General features: G+C 43.0%; 1 protein-coding gene across 1 annotated transcript in view; it reads right to left on the bottom strand.

Annotated features, from left to right (window-relative positions):
* The window catches only part of GAS6 (growth arrest specific 6), a 43,166-nt gene that overhangs the window by 5,461 nt on the left and 14,145 nt on the right, over positions 1-23,560 (bottom strand). Inside the window, exons 3-12 of the mRNA XM_075136540.1 lie at positions 22,205-22,229; positions 21,345-21,407; positions 14,784-14,906; positions 13,105-13,224; positions 11,138-11,263; positions 9,890-10,011; positions 8,979-9,097; positions 8,393-8,582; positions 2,835-2,999; positions 1,125-1,293 (exon numbers count right to left, since the gene is read on the bottom strand). Coding sequence (XP_074992641.1) covers positions 1,125-1,293; positions 2,835-2,999; positions 8,393-8,582; positions 8,979-9,097; positions 9,890-10,011; positions 11,138-11,263; positions 13,105-13,224; positions 14,784-14,906; positions 21,345-21,407; positions 22,205-22,229 — 1,222 coding nt within the window. The remainder of the gene's footprint in view (positions 1-1,124; positions 1,294-2,834; positions 3,000-8,392; positions 8,583-8,978; positions 9,098-9,889; positions 10,012-11,137; positions 11,264-13,104; positions 13,225-14,783; positions 14,907-21,344; positions 21,408-22,204; positions 22,230-23,560) is intronic.

Raw genomic sequence — 23,560 nt, 5'->3', positions numbered from 1 at the left:
CTGAATTAAACTCTCCAGCATCTTTCTTACTGGCCTAATGCCCTTGTAATTTAAAAAGTGATGCTGGCTACAAAGAAAGATTTCAATATTGTTTCTGCAACCTCCCTCCATAGTAGTATTAGCTATGCTGGTTCACCACATCTTGAAATACAATAAATAACTTCTTTATAAAGCTTACCATCACAAAGCCAAAAAAAGGAGGATTATTGTTTGTAGAAAAAAGAATATAAATATATATAGAATATATAAAGAATATATATGCAGGTGCTGAGGACTCATCTCTGCTGAGTGCTGTCATCTGCACTTCAGATGCTGCATTGTCTCTACTTCGCAGCTTTTGAACCCATGTGGTAAACGAGACGACAGACACCTGATACTCCCCAATTTACAATGGCACAGCAGAAAAATCCACATAATGATGCACAGAAGGCTTCTGCAGAGGAGGAATTGCACACAAAACTAAAATAGATGGTTGGCATTTGTGTAGGTTTAAAAATACTGACAGTTGATCACACATATAAACAAACAGAATAATCCAGAATAAAGAAAAGGTGTCTTTCTGAGTGCTAAATTAGTATGGCCAAGTTTGGTTTGAAACTTGTTATTACTGTATCTAGGCCAATTTCATTCAGCTTGTATCAGGGATACGCTTATGTTTGTCCCAAGTGTAACTAATACCACCCAATGATTAAAAGTGAATCCGATCTTGGGCATTTTGCTACAGACAATATTGATTTTCTGTCCATCATAAACTCAACATATAGCACTATGGCTTGCAGCTCTCCCTATTTAGCAGAAAACAGTGGATAGTGCTGGAACCACCTATGCTGCTGACAGAGGGATGAGAAGCCCCTAATGATGAGGATGAGCTGGAACCAGCCTGGATGTGAAATCCATTACTTGAGCTACACAGAGAGAACCTAATCCGTCCTGGTCGTATTCGTACTGGCCTTCCTTTGCTATGAACCACAAGTTCAGCTATTCCCTCTCCATCCACGGCTGCCAGTCTTTTCTGCATCGATCCACACTGACTCTGGCATACATGTAAGTTTTAAACTGTTTATTAACCAAGTATGGTTAATGGCAGGACAACAGGTCAGAAATAAAAAAAATAAAGTACTTACCATAAGTAAGATTAAACACAGCAAAACCTCGGCCAGGATAGAAAGACCCTCGTCCTGCTACAGCAAAGCACTGCATCTTTTCATTCATCTTTATGGTCTCTTGGATAGTGGTGTCTTCCCCATTCAGCCAGTTCCACGCCCGCATGCAACCATCCAGCCGAGGGTTTATCTAGGAAGATAAAGCAGTATCTCACGCCTCAAACTACTATTCAGCGAAGAATAACTGATTTCAGGTGCAGAGGAATCCTGAGTTACATTATGATATCAAATAGAGGAAATCATTTTGACGTGTTCTGAACATGCAAACCAATTGGCGGCAACCCCAATAGCGCAACCCCAAACACGTAAGTGGTCAGTATTCCCCAGGAAACTCACCTGAGTTCAGCTTGTCTCCACAGGACAGAAGGGCACTAGCTAATGCAGGTGCTGGTTTGGTTGTACTGATTCTGTTAACTGCCTCTACATGCTGCACATCATTAGTGCAATTTACTTCTAAAGCTCTGTAGCCAAAGCTTTGTAACTCCCGTAATACTGCATTGTAAATGCCGGAGGCTAACTTGAAGTTAAGAAAAAATATCCTTTGTGTCATTGCAACAGCCTTCATGACACACAAGACATTGGACCCGCTCACGGCATAAGTTGTTGGGTTCTGGCGTAAGGGAGGGGTGCCTGAGCCACAAGATGGGCACCCCACTCTGTACACACCTTGCTCCTTCCAGCTTCTAGTTATGTTATCCCGTACCAAATGTCAGCATGAAAATGTGAGACAGTATGTAAAGAGAAGGCTCGCTGCAAAGCGTCTAAATCAGCACCATTACGCCCAATTAACTGAAGCAGAGAGAGAATTAAGTGTCTGAGCCAGGATAAAAACCTCAGGAGTTTTTTTGCTCTCAATCCTATATTCAGACCACACCCTGAGCTTAATATTTCAGACAAGCAGTGGCCCTGAATGGCTTCTTGTGAGGAACAGGAGCCGTCCTCAGCTGCTGCGCTCCCAGCCACAGAGCCGCAAGCTTGTCACCTCTTTTAGAAATAAAGAGATGCCAGTTTGGGTTTCAAGGTGCCAACTCTGTGTGGGTGGACATTCAAAACAGCCTGAGCAGCAGCTATTTCAGAAACACAGCAGTCATCCAAGGGGTGCCTTAACTTTTATTCATATGCCCTATCTGCTTGAATTAGGAGGAAATAAAGAAAAATAAGCTTCTGTTTTCCCTTGAGTCTTACTAAACTGAAACAGCAAACGCAAGCAGCAAAACTGTGATACAATATACATGAAGCACAAACTTTGGTTACAACACAAAAATTGCCCCCAATGCTGTTTTCCAGACCTAGTGGCCCCATGGCACCCTCACACAGCGATGTGCCCACTGGCCCACCAGGGCCACTCGTGGTCTCCAAAGCAGCACGACCACCATTAATTCTCAAGGCTTTGCCATGTGCTCCAGTTTTGCTGTGTCCTAATTCTGCAGGCCAAGGGTGGGATACATCTCACCCAAACTTACAAATCAAAAAATCAGGAGTCTCACCTTTGCTACTGGCTTAGGCTCCCTCTATAGTCAATGGAGAGAAAGCTGTATCCAGAAGGTGATAATTCCACCTGTTTCAGGGCAGGCTGAACTGCTCTCAGGAAGGACCTACATTACCCCAAGAGAAGATGAAATCAAGCCCTTCAGGCATGCAAAACAACATGAGCGATCGTGCTATACTTACCGGTAGAATAAGGTCCTTTGTTTTGAAAGGAATGCCTCCTACTGTCAAATTCAGCTGATACAGTCCTTTGTCTAGAGTAAACAGATCCCCTGAGACAGCTATTTTCATAACTGCATCCCTGTTGACCTTTATAACCAAACTTCTTTCGAGTTCTTCAACAGAGATCTGAAAAAGTAAAATTGCAAATAGAATAATTCAGTATAAAAAGAACCTAATATCTGCAGCCTCAACGAAAGGACAGGCACCACTAGTGAAATCCCTAAAATGGAGAAATATTTTCTGTCCCCAAGCCTCTTTGCCTACCTTTTAAGTTACATTCTGCCATGATAAGTAAATCTCTACTCTAGACGTCAACCTGGGGTTGCCCTAACGGTGAAGACAGCCCAGCTACTTCAAAACAGCTACACAAAAGTATGAGTGGATTAACTACATGACGTTTGTAGGTTGCTCTATGCAAAATGTAAATGCAATAACGAGTTATTAATGAGAAACTTCCTATTGCAACTGCATGTGAAAGGAAAAGCTGGAAAGACAGATAAGAAGATGTCTTTTGTTAGGCCAGTGAAAGATAAAGCAGAAGCCTTCCAGCCACATTTAAGTCTAGTCTTTGAATACTGACCCCTGAAAAAAGAACAATAAAAGATGTCATATTTGAGAGGGTAATAAAAATGTGTAATAGGCAATAATTTGTCTCTCAAAAGGTATCTGCAAGTTTTACCTCCATGTCTCCAAAGAGCTACTTCTAGGAAGATTCTATCACCACTGAAATTTCAAAAAACTTTCATAATTTTAATTATGACCAGGCTGCACAGAGAAGCACTACAAAGCAGGGAGGGAGTGGAGGCGGCGAAGCACAAAGCTGACACGTAGCAGGCTGCTGAACAGCAGCACGGGTTCTGCGCCTTGGGACCTGGGTCCTGCTACCGACGGGGCGTTCTGTGGCCATGGCAGAAGACAACCCCCTTCTTCCTGCAGAGAAGAAGAAGGGAGCGCCCCTCTCCTATTTCATTATCTTCAACAGAGCACTCCTTCTTCCCACTCCATGACAGATACCCCACTCCTCTTCCATATAGCTCTGTTCCCTGGGACACCCAGATGCTGCCTCCATCAGTGAGCCGCTGTATAGAACCAAATATCTATTTCAGCGGCTGTTCAGACTTGTTCTTCCCTCTCCCTGCTAGTAGGCCAGGTCATGGGCATCTTTCTCTTTGCATTTTGAGAGTAGTTGCCCCAAAATTGTTTCCATCAGCCATGCTGAGCTCTCTCTCTGTGGCTGTAACGTAAAGGATGACAGGGTTGAGCAGGTTTATTCCTGGACACTCCCTTTGGCTTGCAGTCTTCAGTAATGAAGATTAAGTGAATTTGATAGTTGAAAAAGTTATTCACAGAATATCAAACTTTTTTCTTCTCCTGTGAATTCCAGTACAGTCCGGTTTATATTGCTAAAACACTGTTTACACCTGGTGTGTTGCTCCGTGCTGTATCCTACAGGACATGAATTTACTTGTCTGAAGCTTGCTTGTTTAAAGTGGCATCTACACCTCCCCACTGCGTTCAAGGGAGACACACAAGCCAGTTTCAAACAGGCTTTTTTGGGCATTGGCAGACTCAGTCCACTCAGTGGGTGGGAAAATAAGCCCACAGGTCCTGGCAGCCACAGCCCAGCTGGCTTGGCCACACGGGCTCGCTAGCTAAAAACTCACTCGGACACCTCTAACTCGCTGTGGCAGTCACCGCTGCCATAACGCACCGGGGTGCAGAGTGCCGCAAGGAGCCGGCACAGACCATCTCCCTGCTCCTAGCACGGATCGCGGGCAGCCCCATGAAGTGAATGGGGAAAAGCCGGCTCCAGCAATGCCCCTGCTCTGCTTCCTCGGTGAAGAAATCCTGCAAGTTGCAGGGCTACCAAAATTCAGGACCTTCTAAAATGTTATTAGATTGTATAGTAAGGAATAATACATAAATTTTAAAAAGTTAGTCTGAGTTCTTAGCTGCTTCTGATCATTAATATAAACAAACCCAAATCGGTGGAATCTTCCATAGGAGAGAGGGTTAATCCCAGTGGAAGCTCTTAACAAATTCCAGTTTAGGAAATTACATTCTGCCTACTTCACGCTGCCCTCTGGCAGTTTCAGCTGCGGTTCCTTATGTTCGAAGCTTAATTGCTGGTGCACCACCAACCCCTCCAAACCAAAAGGGGAAGCATTTTTGGTAGTTAGCAGCCTGCTGTAATTCCCTCCTCCTGTTGCAAGGAGTAGCTAGCTGCCGCCTGCCATAGTGTGCTCGGGGACAATCAGGCGGGCAGTTCTCGTAGCTAAGGGTTCCCATAGGGTCAGCCATAAGGGCAGCCAGCTTTGGGGTTTGGGTTCATGCCCTGGATAACTCATATGGCAGAGCCAGCCTGTCCGCTCTTTGCTGAAAAGCAAGAGGACAGCACTGAAAAGGGACGGGACTACAGGCAGCCGCAGGGTTAAAGCCAAATACGAATCTGCTTGCGATTGCTTAACCTTCAGTTCTGACATTTAACAGTGCAGGTAGGTTATTATTTTTGCTAACCATACTGTCCTCAGAGCAGTACTAAACTAAACATTGAAAATAAGACAAAATGATGACTTTTTCTGGAAATGCAAAGCAAACAGAAGGCGAGTGTTTTCTCTGCTGTCATCAGTTCATACAGGCCACTTCATCCAGCCGTATTACACACAAATAACGGTATTAAAAGTTTTTCCTGAGGCTTGCTTGTTTGTGTTTTCAATGCTGGGAATGATCATCTAAAAATAGACTAGGAGAGATCAACATTGGAGAAAATACCTAGGTAGATATATTGGCCTGAAGTTTTGAAAATGCCTTCATATTTCCATAAATTTTGCTCAAGAGACCAAAAAACATACACTGCTGGTGCTTTTTCTCATGTTTTGCTTTTAAATAGCCATTGTTTTTTCATCTGCTGAAAGTTAAATAGTAAAATTACTATTTTCTCACAACCTCTATAAAGTTCTCCCAAGTTCCAAATTCCACTGTTGTAGGTTTAACCAAAACTAGGGGCCTGATCCTGTGTACACTGAAGTCCAGAGTAAAGCTCCCAAGCTGCATTTGAGTCTGGACTGTGACCTCTGTCACAGAAGATGAGGTTGAAAAGTACACACAGGTCCCTACTTAAGATGAAATGTGTGGCTACAGGTTTTATAAAAGGAGACAGGTAAAAAGAAATAAACCCTCCTCAACAGGATTTCCCAAATTAAAAATCATGCCGGACAGAGGAACAAGGAGAAATGAGGGAGGGGATAAAATGGAGGAACAGATTTATGGTTGTATCGCTCAGCCGTTAAATGGCATTTAGAGACCGGGGCGATACTGGATGTTAAGCAGAAGAGAACAAAGTACCTGTAGGGTGGAGGCAAGGGATAAGAAAATAGAGCAGAGAACGGCGAAATCAATAGCAGCCCAGCAACGCAAGCAGCGTCCCGAGCCTCAGAGGTGAGTCAAGAAGTCAAGGGACGGCTCCTTCCTGCTGCTGCCATTCATCTGTGGGTAAATCCTTCTGCCTTTGGCCATATCAGGCACAGCGTTCACAGTTTCACTTTGGGAGACAGTCACCAGAGCTATGGCCATCGACCTGCTCCAGGCAAGCACTCCTGCGCCAGCGCTGCCTGATGCTCTCTCCTCCGCCCGTGCCGTACTCTGTCTCCGGCAGCTGCCAGGCCCTGCTCAGCCCAGGCGCAGGGCAGCACCGCCCCGGCTGCAGGGGCACCTCTGCCCCCCGCTTTGGCGTGGGTCCTGTCCGCCTGCACCGCACAGCACCCACGGCTCAGTCTGCACTGTCCCAAAAAGTCTTGGGGAAGGGTTTCCAGGGGATTTAATACAATCTCTCAGAAAACGCGCGGAGTGCGTTGCTGCAGCAACTCAGCCAGGCGATTTCTTGGTTATGATGGCACCTGGGGATAAGAGCCCTGACACTGATGGCTGGCAGGAGACCAATAATTCTTGCCTAAAAATGATACTTACTTTTATCATACTGCCTTCTCTCCCTGCAGAAAGCAAGCACAGCCTTTGTTCACCCCTAACTCCTATGCGTTTGAGCATTTTTTTATTACTTGAAGAAAGAAAATGCATTTCAGCTGTCTCCCCCAAAACTAACATGGGAAAGTTTGTAATTACTTCATAATGAGGTCTGGCACTTAACAAGTAATTATGCTCCCGTGTTGAATGGTTTAGCTTGGTAACGACTGCTTTTTGTGGCTCCCAAGTCACCCCAGTGGTATCAATTCTGCTTTTCACGTCTTCCGTCACCACCCTCCCTGCGCAGGCAATTACAGTCGCCATATTTCAAATTAGCAGAACAAATCTTACAACAAATTTAGTAAGAACTGGCTTGAGGCTACTCCTACCTCTAAAGATACAGCATGTCATACGTTCTGAACCTCTACAGCTCTCCTTTTGGAATCTAAAATTGTTTCACTGACAGCAAAGGAACTGAATTAAACATCACCTCATCTGCTGGAAACATATGTCCAAATGTCAGTAGTTGACAGTGAATGCACTCAAGGACTTCTTTATTTATTCATTAGAAACAAAATTTTTCCCACCTTGCTTTTTTCTTTAATGTATAACTCTGAATTTTTTTAGACTAAAAAATTTAAAACTAAAAAATTATTCACAGTTACCAGTATCTGTATTTGTCTCATATGCGAGTTAGCTGAGAACTTCCCACCCACTCCCCAAGAGACACATCAACTTAAAAGTCAAAAGATCTAACTAAGTAAGACAAAAAGAAAGGAGAGGAAAAGGCAGAAGTGAGAAGGTGTATATAAATTGCTAATCTACTGTAGATCATACTACAGGATGCTTTTCGTGATTCTGTCACAAATGGTAACACCCATGATGCTTCCAGAATCTCCAGGAGACGTTCTGCAGGAGCGTCAAGAACATGAATCCTTACAAGCTCCAAGATGCAGTGCACCATCTCGTGAGATTGCTGGGATTATGTTATTAGTAAACAGAGAGGTTCTAGTAGATCCCAATATCTTTACAAGGGAAATAGTCTATTTTGTATACAAACAAGCCTGAAGACTTTAAAAAAAGGATACTGTAGCATAAGAGATTTGTCAACTCTCTGTGACTAAACAAACAAACAAACAGATGGATAAAGAAAAGCAACCACACACACACCATACACCAAACACCCTTGGAAACTTCCTTCAAAGAACAGCTACAGAGTTCCTTCCCTCTTACTCCCTTCCAACCCTCACCCAGAGGGCATCGCCTCGAACTGAGGTGAAGTCAGCTTGGCACTGCTGCATCTCAAAGGCACGGCGTCTGCTCTGGTTGTGCGAATTAGTGATGCAGTCTAGTTTACAATGGATATAAAGTATAATTCAATTTGTTAGGAAAAATATCCCATTCTGACCTTAGAATGTATAACGTACCGGCACGCATTGAATGGATAGGTAGGTTGGAAAAGCATCTTCTCAAGAATACACAAAGTCTAGCTGCACTTGACAGAGCCCATCAGGAACAAGCCAAGAAAGGGCAAGATCTCAGCAGTGGTCTGGACTCACCGTTTGCCACATGCCATGGTTGATAAGCGGTCCGCTGCTGGTCACGCGGCCTATTCCGTTGTATTTCAGCTGCAGCTCTAGCCGTCCTTTGCGCAAAGCCAAGACTACCCATGTGCTGTCTCGATGGCCTCCAGCAAAGAAAAGGATACCTTCAGGATCAAAGGTTCTAAAGTCGAACTCAGCCACAAGTCTGACCGCACAGGTGCCAAGAAATAAGTTAGTTATGCAGAGTTCAAAAACCACAGAGTACTTTCCATACAGATAGCATCAATTCTAACAGTTACAAAGCTCCGTTAAAACATACTAGCTTTTTAGCACTCCTGAAAGACTTAAGCTGTGAAGACGGATTTTAAAATAGCGTCAAGAATAAAGAATACATTGCTGTACTTCAGTAATTATCCTAGGGGCTCTGTGGTCAAGGCTGCCTTTCTCAATTACTGGTTTAGATAATGTTTTGCCTTACAGGACTTCATAATCCAAACAAATAAGGATGATCATAGGAATAATTGTTATTGTAATGACTTAACCCCATTGCATGCATTAAAGCCGGACAGCGCATTCGACTGTCAGTCTAAATTGTCCTCACCTCGTTGGTTGTTTCCTTTTGAAGCGCAGCCTGATAACAGGAGTGCCGCTGAACATCCTCCCCAGGTACAAGGATTTAATACTTTTTCCAGCAGCAAAAGGCACACATGGTATTATGTTCTATAATCAAAACACATTTTTGAGTGCTCATTCTCCTTGCACAGCACAAAGAGAATCAGAAAGTATGCCTCCTTTTCTCAGCATATATATGCATCTGTAGCATATATATGCTATACATATAGCAGGCTAGGGCACTTTAATGTTTATACTCTCAAGATACAGTTGTTTTGGTACTGAGAACATTTCCTCTTTCCTTCCCTCCTCCCTCCTATCTGCCTCGGAGGAATGTTTTCCTGTTGCAAAACGAAATCATACTCATAAGGTACAGCATAAGGCTTTCTACCGCAACGTCGTGCCTGCAACAAAAGACGTGCTAAGAACTGGCTGTGTCGGTTGGTTTCCGCAGAGGCAGCCGGTGCCACTGAAGCCCATCCACCTCAAATGCCTGGAGGACGAACGTGTCAAGTGCAAGCGCTGGTCCGTAACTTACACCATATGCCCTGAGACCTCCCCACCGTCCTACTGGGTCTAACTCAGAAAAGCTTGTGCAGCCAGGGGTAACTCATAGCCAAAGAGAGGGCCGGCAGGGCTATCACTGGCATGCTCTTTTTGGAATGGGGGCAGGAGGAGCATGAGAAGAGAGACTCGGAATGAACTTCCTCCCAAAAAGGCTAACGAGACCCTTCTTTTCAGGAAAGCTACTGTCCCCAGCTCACCTGGCCTTGCCAATAGGATTCCCTCCTGCTGGTCACTCAGCTCAAATGGCTTTGGCCCAGAGCTTCATCAGTTATTCTTAATGGCAATGTAAAATAAAGGTCTTTTCTACAGTTACGGCAGTGAAGACTAACATACCTCACACATGTTCATGTCCCGGGAAAGCTTTACTCCCCCTCTGCCATCGCAATGACAGGTGTAACTCCCTGGCGAGTTGACACAGGTCTGTTCACACAGCTTTTCTTCACATTCATTTATATCTAGACAAAATCAGCAAAGAAGAGAGGAGGAAACAGCCGTTGAGTTTGTTTAAACATGAATCATCTGGGGGAAAAAAACGTTATCAGTGCTGTTTTGTAGCACCTTTCATTTGAGCGTGGCCAAGTGCTCCGTAGCCAGTACTTACCCTACGCCACATCTTTACAGGAGAGAAGAGTTAGAATTAGCATCTGCACAAATCTATTTTCACAGACAGATTCCAGCAGCCCAAAGATACACAGCAAGTCAGCGGGAAGGCTGGAAGAAGAGCTCAACTCCTTGTCTGCTGGTTCAGAGCCCTGGGCTTTAACTTCTAGACAAGACTTCCTCCCTTCAGGCCCCTTCTGCTACGCCTCTGCTAACTGGCTCCTGCTCCTTCAGCTCAGGTTCAACTCAGGGACTGCTTGCTTCAATGCTACTCAGCAGCTGGATCCTCAACAGACAAGTAAAAGCTGAGTTTCTCATTCATTATTTTCTTTTTTTTTCTTCGGCTTGTTTTTATTCGTTTCGCAAACAAATGCAGGAAAACAAATTGTGACGGCCCACAGGGATCTCTTCAGGCACAGATAAACGCTTACAGCCCGGTAGGGCTGGCTGCCGTGTGATTCAAGTCATTACGTTAACTTAGACAAAAGACAGGGAACAATGCTAGTTTTGGAATACTTTCAAAACTTACTCCGTTGAGAAAGCTTGCAGGCAGTGTAGCCAGCAGAACTGTGCATGGGTCCAATGCATATTAAGCTCCTAGTTCAGAGTAATACCGAAAGACAGGTTTTGAAAGAACAACAGCTACTGCTCTGTAACTTTTCTTGTCCTACAAAGAGAGACAGCAACATGCACAGATGCTTCTGAGCTTCCATCAGGTCTTGTACTTGTCATAAATTCAAGAAATCTCAGTACTCTGGTTCGTACAGCTTGATTCAAGTCATCAAAGATGACTGCAAACTCAATGAACTCAAAGATGACCACAAATGGCAAACTCACAACTCGGGAAAGGGAAACAGAAGTCCAGTATGTAAGAAAGATTAAAAAAAAGCTTTTACTGAAGCTTGAAATTAAATTTTTGGGGTTTTTTATAGCTTTAAATCATATAATAAATGCTAGCATGATGTTATTTCATGAGCTTACCCTGACAAGTCTTTCTCACGTCGTCGTACTTGTAGCCTGCATCACAAAGACATTCGTATGAGCTTATTAAGTTTTTACAATGAGCTTCTCCACAGATGTCTGCTGATGCTGTGCATTCATCTATGTCTGCAAAACAAGCAGTTAAACAACATGACTTCAGATGAGTATAATCACTTCACTGTTCGCAGACTGGAGTGGGCTCAGGGTCAAGAGATCCCTCTATTAGTTTGGTAACTGAAAAACCAATATCTTTAAGAAGCTACCTTTAGGGTTAGCTAGCTATAAGAAGTGACTTCAGGCTTTCAAAACCAGTTGTTGTTTCTTTCTTTAAGCCATTAACCACTATTGGAAAAAACAATGCAAAGTGAGCCAGGAGAAAAACTGTAAACCAAAACAATTCCCACAAAACCAAAAAGCTCCATTCAGGAGGCTGAAACTGCAGGTTAAAAAGCAGCCAGCGGGAACTAAGGAACAGCAGTATGAATTTTACCAAAACACAGAAGGAACACGCAGCCTGTGCAGCATCACAGGTTTCTGTTCTCCTTCCTCAGACAGGCAAACAATAATTTTTCACGCATTCACAAAACTAATGTGAACTAAGATCTAAATCTGCTGATGTGAAGGCAGCCCAATTTGTCACAAAGAACAAGTCATGTCTGAGAGATGTTGTGGGGTTTCACCACGAAGGCAGGCAACGGACTGGAACTGGACGTGCATAAAAACAGTGTTTTTCTAACATGTTAACTAATACCCAGCAAAATCCTGATGTTGACAAAACATTTGCAGTATACTGAGAGTTTAATATTTACTTTTGCTTTTTAGTACATGTTAAAACTACAACTACATGTTACACTTTGTGATTTTCCCACATATGAGTGAACTGGCCTCTGCTTATACGCTACATAGACAGTGCTCTGATAGACAGTACTAGGGTATTATACAAATATACGTACATACAAAACCAAATGTAATTGTAAGCCCACTAGCCGTCCACCTGCCCATGCCAACTGGCACCAGAAGTCAATTCAAAAGGGAAGTTGGGTCTTCTAAGTGGCTGCTCCCATTAGAAAGGGATACCATGAATCTATAGAGTCATCGCTTTCAACAGTGGAAGTGATACAGAAATAAAATGCTGCTCTTTGTCTTTTTGCTGCTAGCATTAATATGTTGTTCAGACCAGGTATGCAAACTGTTTAGAAATATGTTGTCACATCCATCTGTAAGAGGTATATACACAGACTTGCCGGTTTTTTCACGAGATACACGTAACTTTAACACCCACCTGTGATCATTAATGAGTCTGTGTCTCAGCATGCAGTTTCTTAACACTTTTTAAATCTCAGTTGCTTAAGTTTTGGTTATGTAAATTCATTCCACAGTTTCAATCAGATACTTCAGATCCTCACTTTCTGTTCTCAGCTACTGTGTAAAACAGTTGCCAACCTTCACGAGGGCCTTTCTACAGCTATTAATAATCAGTTGCAGCGAATTTATCCATCTGTATCTCTCTGAATTCATTAGCTGCTGCACATATCCAAATTTAGAAAAATAAATTAAAATAAGAAACACACAAAAGAAAACCAAACGGCTCATATACTACGACACCGTGAGACTGGAAAGAATCACAACAACGCATCTGGCCAGCCCTTCCTCCTCTCAATGTCAGGCTATGAGGACTGATCAGCTAAACCAATTTAGCACAATCCAAGCCACAAATCCTCTGTGAATCACGCCTGTGTTACGATATTGGAGAGTAGCACGGTGTGACCGCTGACAAGCCCAGGCACGTAGTGCTGGCTGGAGCACCCAGTACAACCCCAGCAGAGAGCAGCTGGCAGGACCTACAGCAAGTCTCTGCTGGGCTAGGGAGCAGAGCAGGGCTTCTCAGTGCAACCCAGCCCTCTGAAATACAGTCACAAGTCACTAAGCATCCGCTGAAGCGAACTGAGAGGCCCAGCAAAGCTTACCTTCACATGTTTTGCTGTCTTTAAGAGCGTAACCGCTGTAGCATGAGCAACGGTAGCTGCCTAGCTTGTTGAGACAGAGCTGGTTGCAGCCGCCGTTCTGCGCTCTGCATTCATCAATATCTACATCAAAAGAAAGTGTTACAGTCAGCTTTTCACCTCTGTAAATAATCCGGAGGGTGAGAGCGGGATAGGTGTTGGGAAGGAGAAAGACCAAACAGGAACACTGTTAGAGCTGCCACACAATGATTACAAAAAGCACAAAGATTTCATTCAAACACTTCAAGTACATTAGCTCAAGTTCATTTAATAAAAAAAAAAGACAGAGAAGGAACTGTAACTGAGTATCTCCTTCACAGCTCTGAGAATGCAGAAGAGTATCTTCAGTCACTGTGGAGCTGAAGTAGTTTGTTTGCAGAAGCAAACTAAATACAACCAATATATTTTATATCATAACTAGCTTTTAAAATTATATTATGACCAGTAAGTTCAGGATGAAAGTTTTAGATAAAACAAGAACAATATATCCTTACAACAGAACTCATGAGAACACAAAAAAGTTTTAAGTTCACAGTTGTTGAGCACTGTGAGCTAAACAGTGCTGGACTGAAGTTAGCGGCAAAACCCTATTAAATTCAGGAGAGCCTGGATTTCACTCTCAATGTGCCCTACATGCTCGTTATGTTCTGCTTGTCCATGGACTCTAGAGTTAGCTGATGAGCAGAACAGCAAATTTCATGGCATTTTATAAGAAAAAGAGGGGATATGCTTCAGACTGATCAGTTGCTGAGCTCTCAAAGCTAATCGTATACTGATCAGACAACTGTCTCAAATGCTTAAATAAGCTGCTTGTGAGCGAGCCTATAATCTCCCCACAATATTTACACCAGAAGGAGAGGCTTTGGATCTCCTGCTGTCTTGGTTGCCACATCTGGACTGGCTGAATGTGATTTCTGGCAATTACTTAATATTGGCAAGCAGAAAAGCAGTGGCCCTGACAGAAAGACTTGCAGGCAGAAAAAAAAAGAAACCAGAAAACAAGAGGAGGGAAGACAACTTCAGTGTTTCATAAAGGAATACAGAAAGCCCTCCTGGGGCCTGGAACTTCTTGCATAAATAATTTCTGCCTGAATATTGTCTTTGGAGTTGGTGGAAATACACAGTGGGATGTAAGTGGATGTGGAATAAGGTCCTACTACTGAGGAGGCTTTAACAGAGGAATTTCATCAGCTTGTGCATCATCAGAGTCAGACCCCAACTGCCTGCTGAAAGCCGCTGTTCCCAATGCAGGGCTGCTAGAAAGGAAGATGGGCAAATTCTCAGCTCTGCAGTCTGTGATCTGTTACATCGGGGTTAACAGCGACAGTTGAGGCCGTTCTGCTCGAAAAGCCACTACAACTCTATTTCTGCTGCCCCTTTCAGAGGGGTGGGACAGAAAGTTGGAGCGTAACTTCTTAGATTACCTTGGCAAGACCAAGCTGAGATCCATTAAAGGCATATAAAAAATGTTGATGTGACAGAGTTCTATGATTCACAGAAGGGCAAAACCACGAGCGGTGTGTAATCCAGGTTCAATTCTGTGACTTTTGAATTGTGCAGCACAGTATCAGTGACCATCTGAGAATATAGCAAAACCCAATACATCTTTGTTACAGGTATAAATGACAATGAAACCCAATTACCTTTTTCACATGTTTTTCCCTGCCAGCCACGCTTGCATTCACAATAGAAGTCCCCCTTGAGATCTTCACATTTGACGGTTCCCTCTTTTTGACAAGGATCGGGAGAACACTGGTTTGGCAAATCTGATTTATATAAGGAATAAAAAAACCAAAACAAAACAGAACAATACATTGAAGTCACTGACAACCAGGTGTTTCACTCTTGTTAAAAGTCAAGAAGCTTAAACAGTAATGGGGAATCACTATCAGAAATACTCACACCTGGCAAAACTGGAAGCTAATTCTTAGTGCTCACGTGCCGAACAAGCTGTGCCAGTAATTTTGCAGAGCACATGCAGTGGAATTAATTTCACTGCAAAAGGGAGTGAGCTACCACCCCCGTATCTGAAGGGCACGTCCTGAAAGAAACAGCTCAAAGTAGGTCATTTTTAAGAAAGTTAATTCTACTCTCCCTAGTTTTGGAGAAAACAAAGCAGGCAGCAACTAAGCATTCCAGGAAGGATGGGTACTCTTTTCAATTACTTTTGGTAGTTCAACTGAGGATCTCACCAGGGTTGATAGATTTCTTGCTAGCAAAGGTTTGTATCTGAAATTTCTGTCAGAGCTGTCCAACTTAGGCTTTTCTATTATGTAGAATGAGAATAAAAAAGAAATACCAATATGTTAACAGCATAAGAATCACAAATCGCTAATCCAGCGTGCAGACAGCAGAATGTTCCTACGGGGCCCACACAGAGTGAAGTCTGCCACTGATTTTTAAGCCAAGTTCCGATAGTTGGCAATGGATGTTCTCCATAGGATCGTAGCAAGACAGTAGCCACCTTACTTTGGGGGAAGATTGGGGGAACAAATAGCAAACTATCAGGTAGCTGCTCAACGAATGGAAGTCACCTCTCCAAATTCACCTACCCACCTATCTGCAAAATACTCAGGGACAGTGTTTGCAGAGATAGCTAAAGGGAGGATCAGAGAATACCCTTGTCCCCACAAAAAATGAACTGGTAGATATCATGTAGTAGTAACCTGTTACACAGGTGTTCTAGATCAGTGATCTTCAAAAAACATAAATGTATTAACTGTTTCCACAACCTTAACCAGAAGGAGCAGTGCAGAAGCTCATTCTGTAGACTGCAAAGCTCACCCAGTCGGAGGGCCTTTCTGTTTACATATCCCCTCCCAGCAGTGGGGTTCAGGAGAGACAGGGCACTTCTGCGGACCTTCTACACTTGGTTGAACTTTAGTCATAGTCCAGTCTGCCATGGATGCCACCTGCTACAGAGAACATTTGAACCTGACCAGAGCCATGGCAAACCTGAATGAATGTATATTCGCAATGGGACTGACCTACACTTCAGCAGTTAAACGGTCAGTCCCACTGTCTTCTGTGCTCACCAGCACATGGAATGCACTGGAAAAGGAAGTCCTATGACCTGAAGGCATGATGTCCAGGCTTCTCTTCTGATGAACATATCTGGCAGTTTCTTGTGCCTGACCAGCTACGCCGGAGTGGGGATGGCAAAGCTACAAAGCAATGATTCTACCCAACCCCTTTGGTGCATGATACAGAACTGTTGGCAGCTGCTGCAGCTAGCAGTCTTTAAGGGAAGAACTACTGTCATTAACAATGCCTTCTGCAATCCTACAATCTTGGCAACACATCCTTACTACTCAGCAGAAACCCAGTTCAGGCCAGACAAAAGGAAGAGTTTACGAAAAGTGGACCAGACAGGTACATTTAGAGCACCTGATTAACAACAGCCCTCTGAAGACCAAGTTTGGTCTGCGATAGTAGATTTGCAGTGCAAAAAGTGCTCAGTGGGTAGACATTAAGCGAGCAGCAGCAGCAAAGATGCCTTTTCATAGACTGGTTCTGCTGAGACCAACATTCAGCAGACCAACATCCAGTTCAGACTCTTCATGATATTCTGAAACATGGCTTGTGAATTGATGGGCATATGGAGTGGCAGGGAGGCATGTAGGGAGAGGAACTGTTTGTAGCCCCATCAGGCTTCTCAGATTGAAAGAAGTTAAGAATTGGATTAACTCCTACTTTTCTCAGAATTATACTGCTTCTGCATTTGTCTTCTTAACTTCTTCTGTGTGACCCTGACAGTCACCTTCATGACAGGCTGCTTTGAAAAAACTTTAGCATTTCTGTGAGTGCAGGCAGAAGCAAGTCCCTTTGATGTCTTATAAAGCACTGAACAGCATTTTTGTTTGCACTGACTGCCTTAGATTTGAATCTCAGTAATCACAGACTGGCTGAGGTTGCAGGCACTACTGGTCATCTGGTCCAACCCCCAGCTCAAGCAGGGCCACTGGGAGCCAGTTGCCCAGGACCGTGTCCAGGCAGCTTTTGAATATCTCCAGGGATGGAGACTCCACAACCTGCCTGGGCAACTTGTGTCAGTGCTGGATCACCCTCACAGTGAAAAAGTGTTTCCTGATGTTCAGGCGGAACCTCCTGTGTTTCAGGTTGTGCCCACTGCCTTTTGGACTTTCGGTTTGCCTTTTGGACAGCCATTAAGATTGGTGCTATGTTAGGCATAAAAATAAGGCAAGAGAATATACTCTAATGTTGGATAGCATTTGTGTTACAGTCATCAAGAAAAAACAGTCAGATTCTTGGGCTGCACTGCACACTGAATTACCTGAAGACTGAAATTAGCTGCACAGTGTTGCAGTTTATCCAGATTACCACGGAGTACTAATTTCATATTTGCTTTACAGTTGTCACATTGTACAATATAGAAGTTTTCACCACTCCTTTCTCTGTAGTGTATTTAATTAAGCTTTGGGCATAAGGACTGTCTAGCGCAAGTTCAACAACTAGGACAAACATACCTGTCCACTATGCATATGTTTATAATGAAGACTCCACCATTGTTCTGAAGAGGACTAACAGATGCCAGAAATCAGCAGGCGATTGGCAATGGCTGTCATTAAATATAGTGGGCTGAATCAACCAGGACAGAATAGGTGAAGCGAAAGAAGGAGCTCTATAAAAGGTCATAAAGGATCACAAATCTCCACAATTGAAAGAATTTGCGTTTCACGTTGTGATTTCATCCCCCTCTACCAAAACACAGCCAAAACACAGTGGTTCCATCCACTCTCTCACTTCAGGTTCCCCTCTGTAACCAGCCCAGCTTCAACCTCTAGCTAGGGCTACACCATTGAAAAGACAGGCATTTATCCTGAGCCTCAGCAAGGTGCTCCATCGTGGACAAAGGAGGAGAGAGCCAGAGGGCTCACCAGGAACAGAGTGTGACTTGGCCAAAGAAATGCCAATTTTCAGTATTTCATCTTGATGCTCAGAAGCTAGTGCCTGGGAAAACGCAGGGGTACACAATCCTAAGACCCTCACAGAAATAACCATCCACTCACTGCAAACAAGGCCTAATTATCTTTCTTTCTCACCACTCCAGCTGGGCAGAGCTGGGGCAAAGCCACAGCCAAGGTAGAGGCCAGGCCACACAAAAGAAAACACAGCTACACGGGCTGTCTGCCACATCCACCCTCCAGAATACCTCCCGATAAATCACCGCCCAGTCAATGCACCGCTGGAGGTGGAGGAGTCGGGGAAGGAGAGGCCAGGTTAAGGCGGAGATGAGCCACGACAGAGCAGCTCTAATCAGCATGGTTCTTTTCCTAGGCAGACCAGGATTTATATAGAGGAAACAGAATGGTTTAGGTATAGTAAGCCAAGTCTGGTTTTTTGAAGCAGCACAAACTAAGCCTCCCAGGCATGGCTGGGAGTGTTGTCACAGTCACTTGATAAGCAAAACAAGTCAACAGGGTTAGGCGTGACTTATCTGGTGTATCCTCAAGCTTCTGATTCTTTCCCTCAAACTGGATTCTGATGTGCCTTGCAGAGCCAGCTGGAAATAACACTGCCCAGCAGAATACCACCCTACCGCAACCCATGGTAAATGGCAGGAACAACCACAGACATTTCTATGGCATCAACACTGTGCCGATAGTTTACTCCTCTTATCATGAGAGTTTGAGAACATGAGACACAGTCTTATACTCTCCTGGTGGCTTCACAGCTGTGTAATTCTGCCAACTTCATAGAAGGTGCTCCTGATTTAAACCATTGCAAGAGAAAATGGAGCTTTTGTTTCCATTCATTTACACGGCAGATTTTAGTAAAGCTTTTAAAAGTAATAAAGAGCATGACCTTTTTGTGTGCTTTGAGCTACGTTCTGATAGCACACATATAGCTTATAAATGCAGGCAGAGAACAGAACTACCAGTTCCATTTTTGAAGTCTGTATGGAAAAAAGACTTTACCTAAGTACACTGACTGCTGCTTCCAGTTCATTACTCTGTACTGTGAATTTGCTTTTTGATATTCACAAAATGGTGCAAATTAAAACTTCATTGGGAAGATGCTAGGTTGCAAAGATTATGACACTCACTATTAAAAAGCAGACACACGCGACCTAACAAAAATCCCACTGTGTTTTTTAAGGCCACATGCAGCTTCATTTCCAAAAAATCCTGCAGAGTTTTCCAAACCCTTGCAGAATCAAATCCCTAATTCCTAGCTGACCTAGAGGATGTCTTTTAGAAAAAGATCCAGGTCTGCAGACCAAAGTACAGGTACCTATGTGTAAGGCAATCTGCAAAGCAATTGTCTTAAATTCTCATTGCAGTCAGTGGAGATCTAGTCAGTACAATAAACAGAGTCCGTAGAGTGATTCAGCTCTCCCCAGAGCAGAGGCCGTTTGGTCAGTGGAATCCCTCTAGAACCACAGACTGCAGATTCACCCTCCACTGTGATGGGAATGCTGCTCATGTAGGCACCTCTGCTGGAAACACCTGCATCTACCTCTCTGAATCCAGCGCTGAACCCTACCTGTAACCCTGGTCTGAAGACCTTAGGAAACTGAGAATCCTCAAATGCCCCCCTACGCTGTCTAATCACTGTCACAGTTAAAATTTGTACCTTATTTCCCGTATAAACTAGCCGAGTTAATCACCCTCCAGTCCTTGGGTTGTGCAATGTCTTTGTATGCCGAATTAAAAGAGCCCTTCCACTACCTTGTTTTGAGAGGAGAAAGACTGTTAAGAAACAAAATTTAAATGTGTTTTGCAGACACAACCCCACAGAGCTACACAGCCTTTTGGCAGCATCTGTGAAAAATTGAGGCACACTGGAATTGGCCAAGCACAAAGCCTGTCATTCTTCCAAGCGCGTTTCAGGCTCCTTCTCTGTTACTTCTCCTGTGAATTGACAATGGCTAGCCAAAACTCAGCCATTTAAAAATATTTTAATATTTTAATGGGGGAAAATATTATCATTTTATTTCCTAACCACTGCATCTGCAATGGGCAAAAATCCCTAAAAACAATTATTCAGCTTTTATTTGTTCAGATTTTTTCATCACTACCCTTTAGGCTTGCATTTCTAAAGCACGATTAGCTGTTTAGAAGAAGCGTTCCCAGTTGATACCACCATTTTCAACAGGAACTCCCGCCTCTTTGCTGTGCCACACACGTGAGCAAAAGGAAGCCTTCAGCCTCACGTCCCACTCTGAACTATCTGGCATACCGCAGCCAACACGGGTACCACGGCTCCGAGAATTCCCAGTTCAGAGGACTCTAACATCTGCAAGTGATTCTGCTGCGTTATATCAAGGCAGGCCTTGCCATACCACTTCTTAACCTTGGAATTCACTGTTCAAAAAAGGTTGCTGTAATGCAGTTCATAAACGTTAAAGCTCGACTAAATCCGGACCCCGCTTTGGTAGCACTGGTATGAACACATGACTAATCAAACTTGATCACAGTAGGAGACTGAACCACAGGGGTAAAAATGGAAATAAATATACACACACGTGATTTTCTCCCCATTTGAACTGATCTGCTCCCAGAACATATTTAGAATATTTATGCAGCTTTGTATCTTTAGCACTGCTAAGCTTCAAGAGGGACCTGGGAAGGTATTAGAAGAGTTAATTAAATTCTGATCTCTAGTGTTAGTGATGGACAAATACCACTTCCCCTTCTACACAGATATCCCACTGACTTCCAAATTTATTTGAATTTTTAAATATTGTAATATTTAAAGTACAGTTACATGATGCGTGAAACTGATCTTCTTAACGTAAAGAAGTCCGATACAAGCCAGGGTTTGACTATAAGTTCTTTTTAAGGTTCATTAACAGGGGCAAGCCAAAGTTAGCATTCAAGAAAAAGGCAAATGAAAGGCCGAGCATAGCGTACAACCTTCTGATAAATCCTATTTCTTGTCCCTCTTGCTTCTCAGATTATTCAGACCTTGGGAAACTGGTGGGAAAGAGACGACTTGCATTGTAAAATACCAAAGGACTGAAAGATAACAGCGAGGTGGCAATAGGTTATAAAAGGAAAAAGGCCTTGATTTGTTGCTTAGATAAGACAAGTGATATGGAATCTCAAGCCTAGAGAATAGGAAGGCCAGTACTAAAATACTATAAAAAATGGAGATGACTGAGCTGGTTCCACTCCTTCAGGTGGAAGAGAGAACATGAGAGAACATTTAACTACAATATACAAAACAAAAATGCTTACTATGAACGCATGTAAGGAAATCTGGACTTCTTGTATACGGCGACCCATATTTCTGAATGCAAGCTGAAGAACAGAAAATGAAATTGTTATTATTATAATGATGACATGGCAGATGTTCAAAGCATGTAAAATCATACCTGGCCTGCTGATTCATTAAGCAAGGATCTGGAGGGTGGATGCAAACTCTATGCAATATTATAATCTCCCAGATGCCTTAAAATTCTTAAGTTGATCAAAATTTTTTAGCTGTGATGTACAGTAGAGTCATAAGCCATCTGAAGAGGATGATCACTTTACCAGATGCTACTATGATTCTAAAAGCATGTTAGTAGCTACTCAAATTTGACCTACTAAATCTCTTTTCAAAAATCTAAAAAGCACATGGAGTTTTCTAAAACCTTTGGCATTTGTGATCTTAAGCACTACATATTAAACACAAATAGAAAACAATATGATGCCATGACTATGATACAGTCAATAGAGTAAGCCAGTAGATCAATCAATAAAGGCACTTTTATTTTTTTAATAAGGAAATTAGTTAGTAGTTAAGTTAATTAAGAAGGGGAAAAGGTAGAAGACTTCAAATTATTTACTAATGCTGCAAACTACAGATACAAATGCAACACCAACATTTTAACATGCAGAAAACAGATAAAGGATCTCTGTATGTAAATCTATACATAAGTAAAAAACAAAATCACATAAGGAACGTACAGTCTATCTTAAAAGTTAGAAATGCATGTTTACTGCAATCAGATTTCCATCACTTTCCTTAGCAGAGACTTCAGCTGTGACAAGCTCCAGTGTTAGGCACCACATACCAGCACTGCCACAAAGTGAAAGTAAAAGCTGCAACTCACCCAGGTATTTCGGGTAAAAATATTCCTGTAGGAGGAAAAAACAAACAAACAAAAAAGCAAAAGTTTATTGAATAATATTTGCTTCTATTGTCATACTATTTAAGAGCTGCTGTTAGTTTGGTGGTCTTGCACGGCAGTTGTTTAACAAGGTCCAAACACAAACATCCTCATTTCTTTTTATTCAGAGCCAGAAGCAGCACAGTATCACAGATGCATTTTGTCTTTTGAAAAGGAAAGAAACATTAGCTCCAGTCTCAAGGTATTTTTTGACAACAGCTGACCTGGCAAGTGGCAGTGACTGAGCGTGAAGCCACTTACCCACTATCCGAGAGGTAAAGGTGCTGATGGTGGCATGAAGTAGGGGAAGGAAGAGGAATCTAGGGACAAAACCCCAGAGGGAAAGTAGAGAAACATTTAGTCACCCCGTGCCTCCTCGGAGGCCCTCTGCTGATGCAGAACACAGGCAGCACCCTAACACCATAGCCGCTAAAGTAAAAGGGTACCTTTTGCTCTTAGAACAACGAGCCCCCTACACCTCTAACAGCACCCATTGCCGTACCGCTGACTCCATCACATCGTGGAGACTGTCCACTCAAAGAAGGGAATGCTGCGAGTTTGCAAGGGAGGGCAAAATTGACTTTCATTGTCCTAAAACTGGACTGCAAAAGGCATTCCCACTCCTCTCGTGGTGCACGGCCACGCGTTACTCTTCCCTACCTTGTGTCAACAAAGTGTAGGTGAGAGCAGCAGTTTGCTGTGGATGTGGATGTGGATCTGACCTTGCATGTTAGAAAAAAGTCAGCCTGGTGAGACCTTGCCAGTCGCATGATTGCTTGCACCGACACAGAGGAACAGCAGGAAAATGCAGCTGTGCTGCATGGAAGGGTGGGAGATTGGCCTAAACTGATCATTAAACCACATTCTTAAAAAAATACAAAAATTCACGGCCAGGAAAAAGGATTTCTTTCCAACTTCACTTCATACTGGATTTCATATTGTATATATCACTAGTTCAAGTGCTATTAAAATTGTAACTGGGGCGTGCAATGAGGGAAAAGTTGTGGATTGTATCAGTGCTTAACTTTTTGTTAAAATAAACCATTTCTCAGCTAATTATGAAAGCATATGCATAGTATAATTCTCTTTCATACACATGAAGAATTTTCATATAACACTGTATCTGCAGTGAGATAGGGACAGTAAATATCCTGTATTCTACAAAATTTGGTCTATACAATGTGCAAGATTAGAAACTATTTTATTTTCTCCTCTTAATACAGATGTTTGGATAAGCTTATGCATATATACAGGCATGTACATACAACAGAGACAGGCACACACTTGTGATTCGATTTG

The sequence above is a fragment of the Calonectris borealis genome, chromosome 1 (assembly GCF_964195595.1).
Source record: "Calonectris borealis chromosome 1, bCalBor7.hap1.2, whole genome shotgun sequence".
NCBI classification, from domain to species: domain Eukaryota; kingdom Metazoa; phylum Chordata; class Aves; order Procellariiformes; family Procellariidae; genus Calonectris; species Calonectris borealis.
The sequence above is the reverse complement of the archived record's forward strand: the minus strand, read 5'-3'. Positions and strand labels throughout refer to the sequence as shown.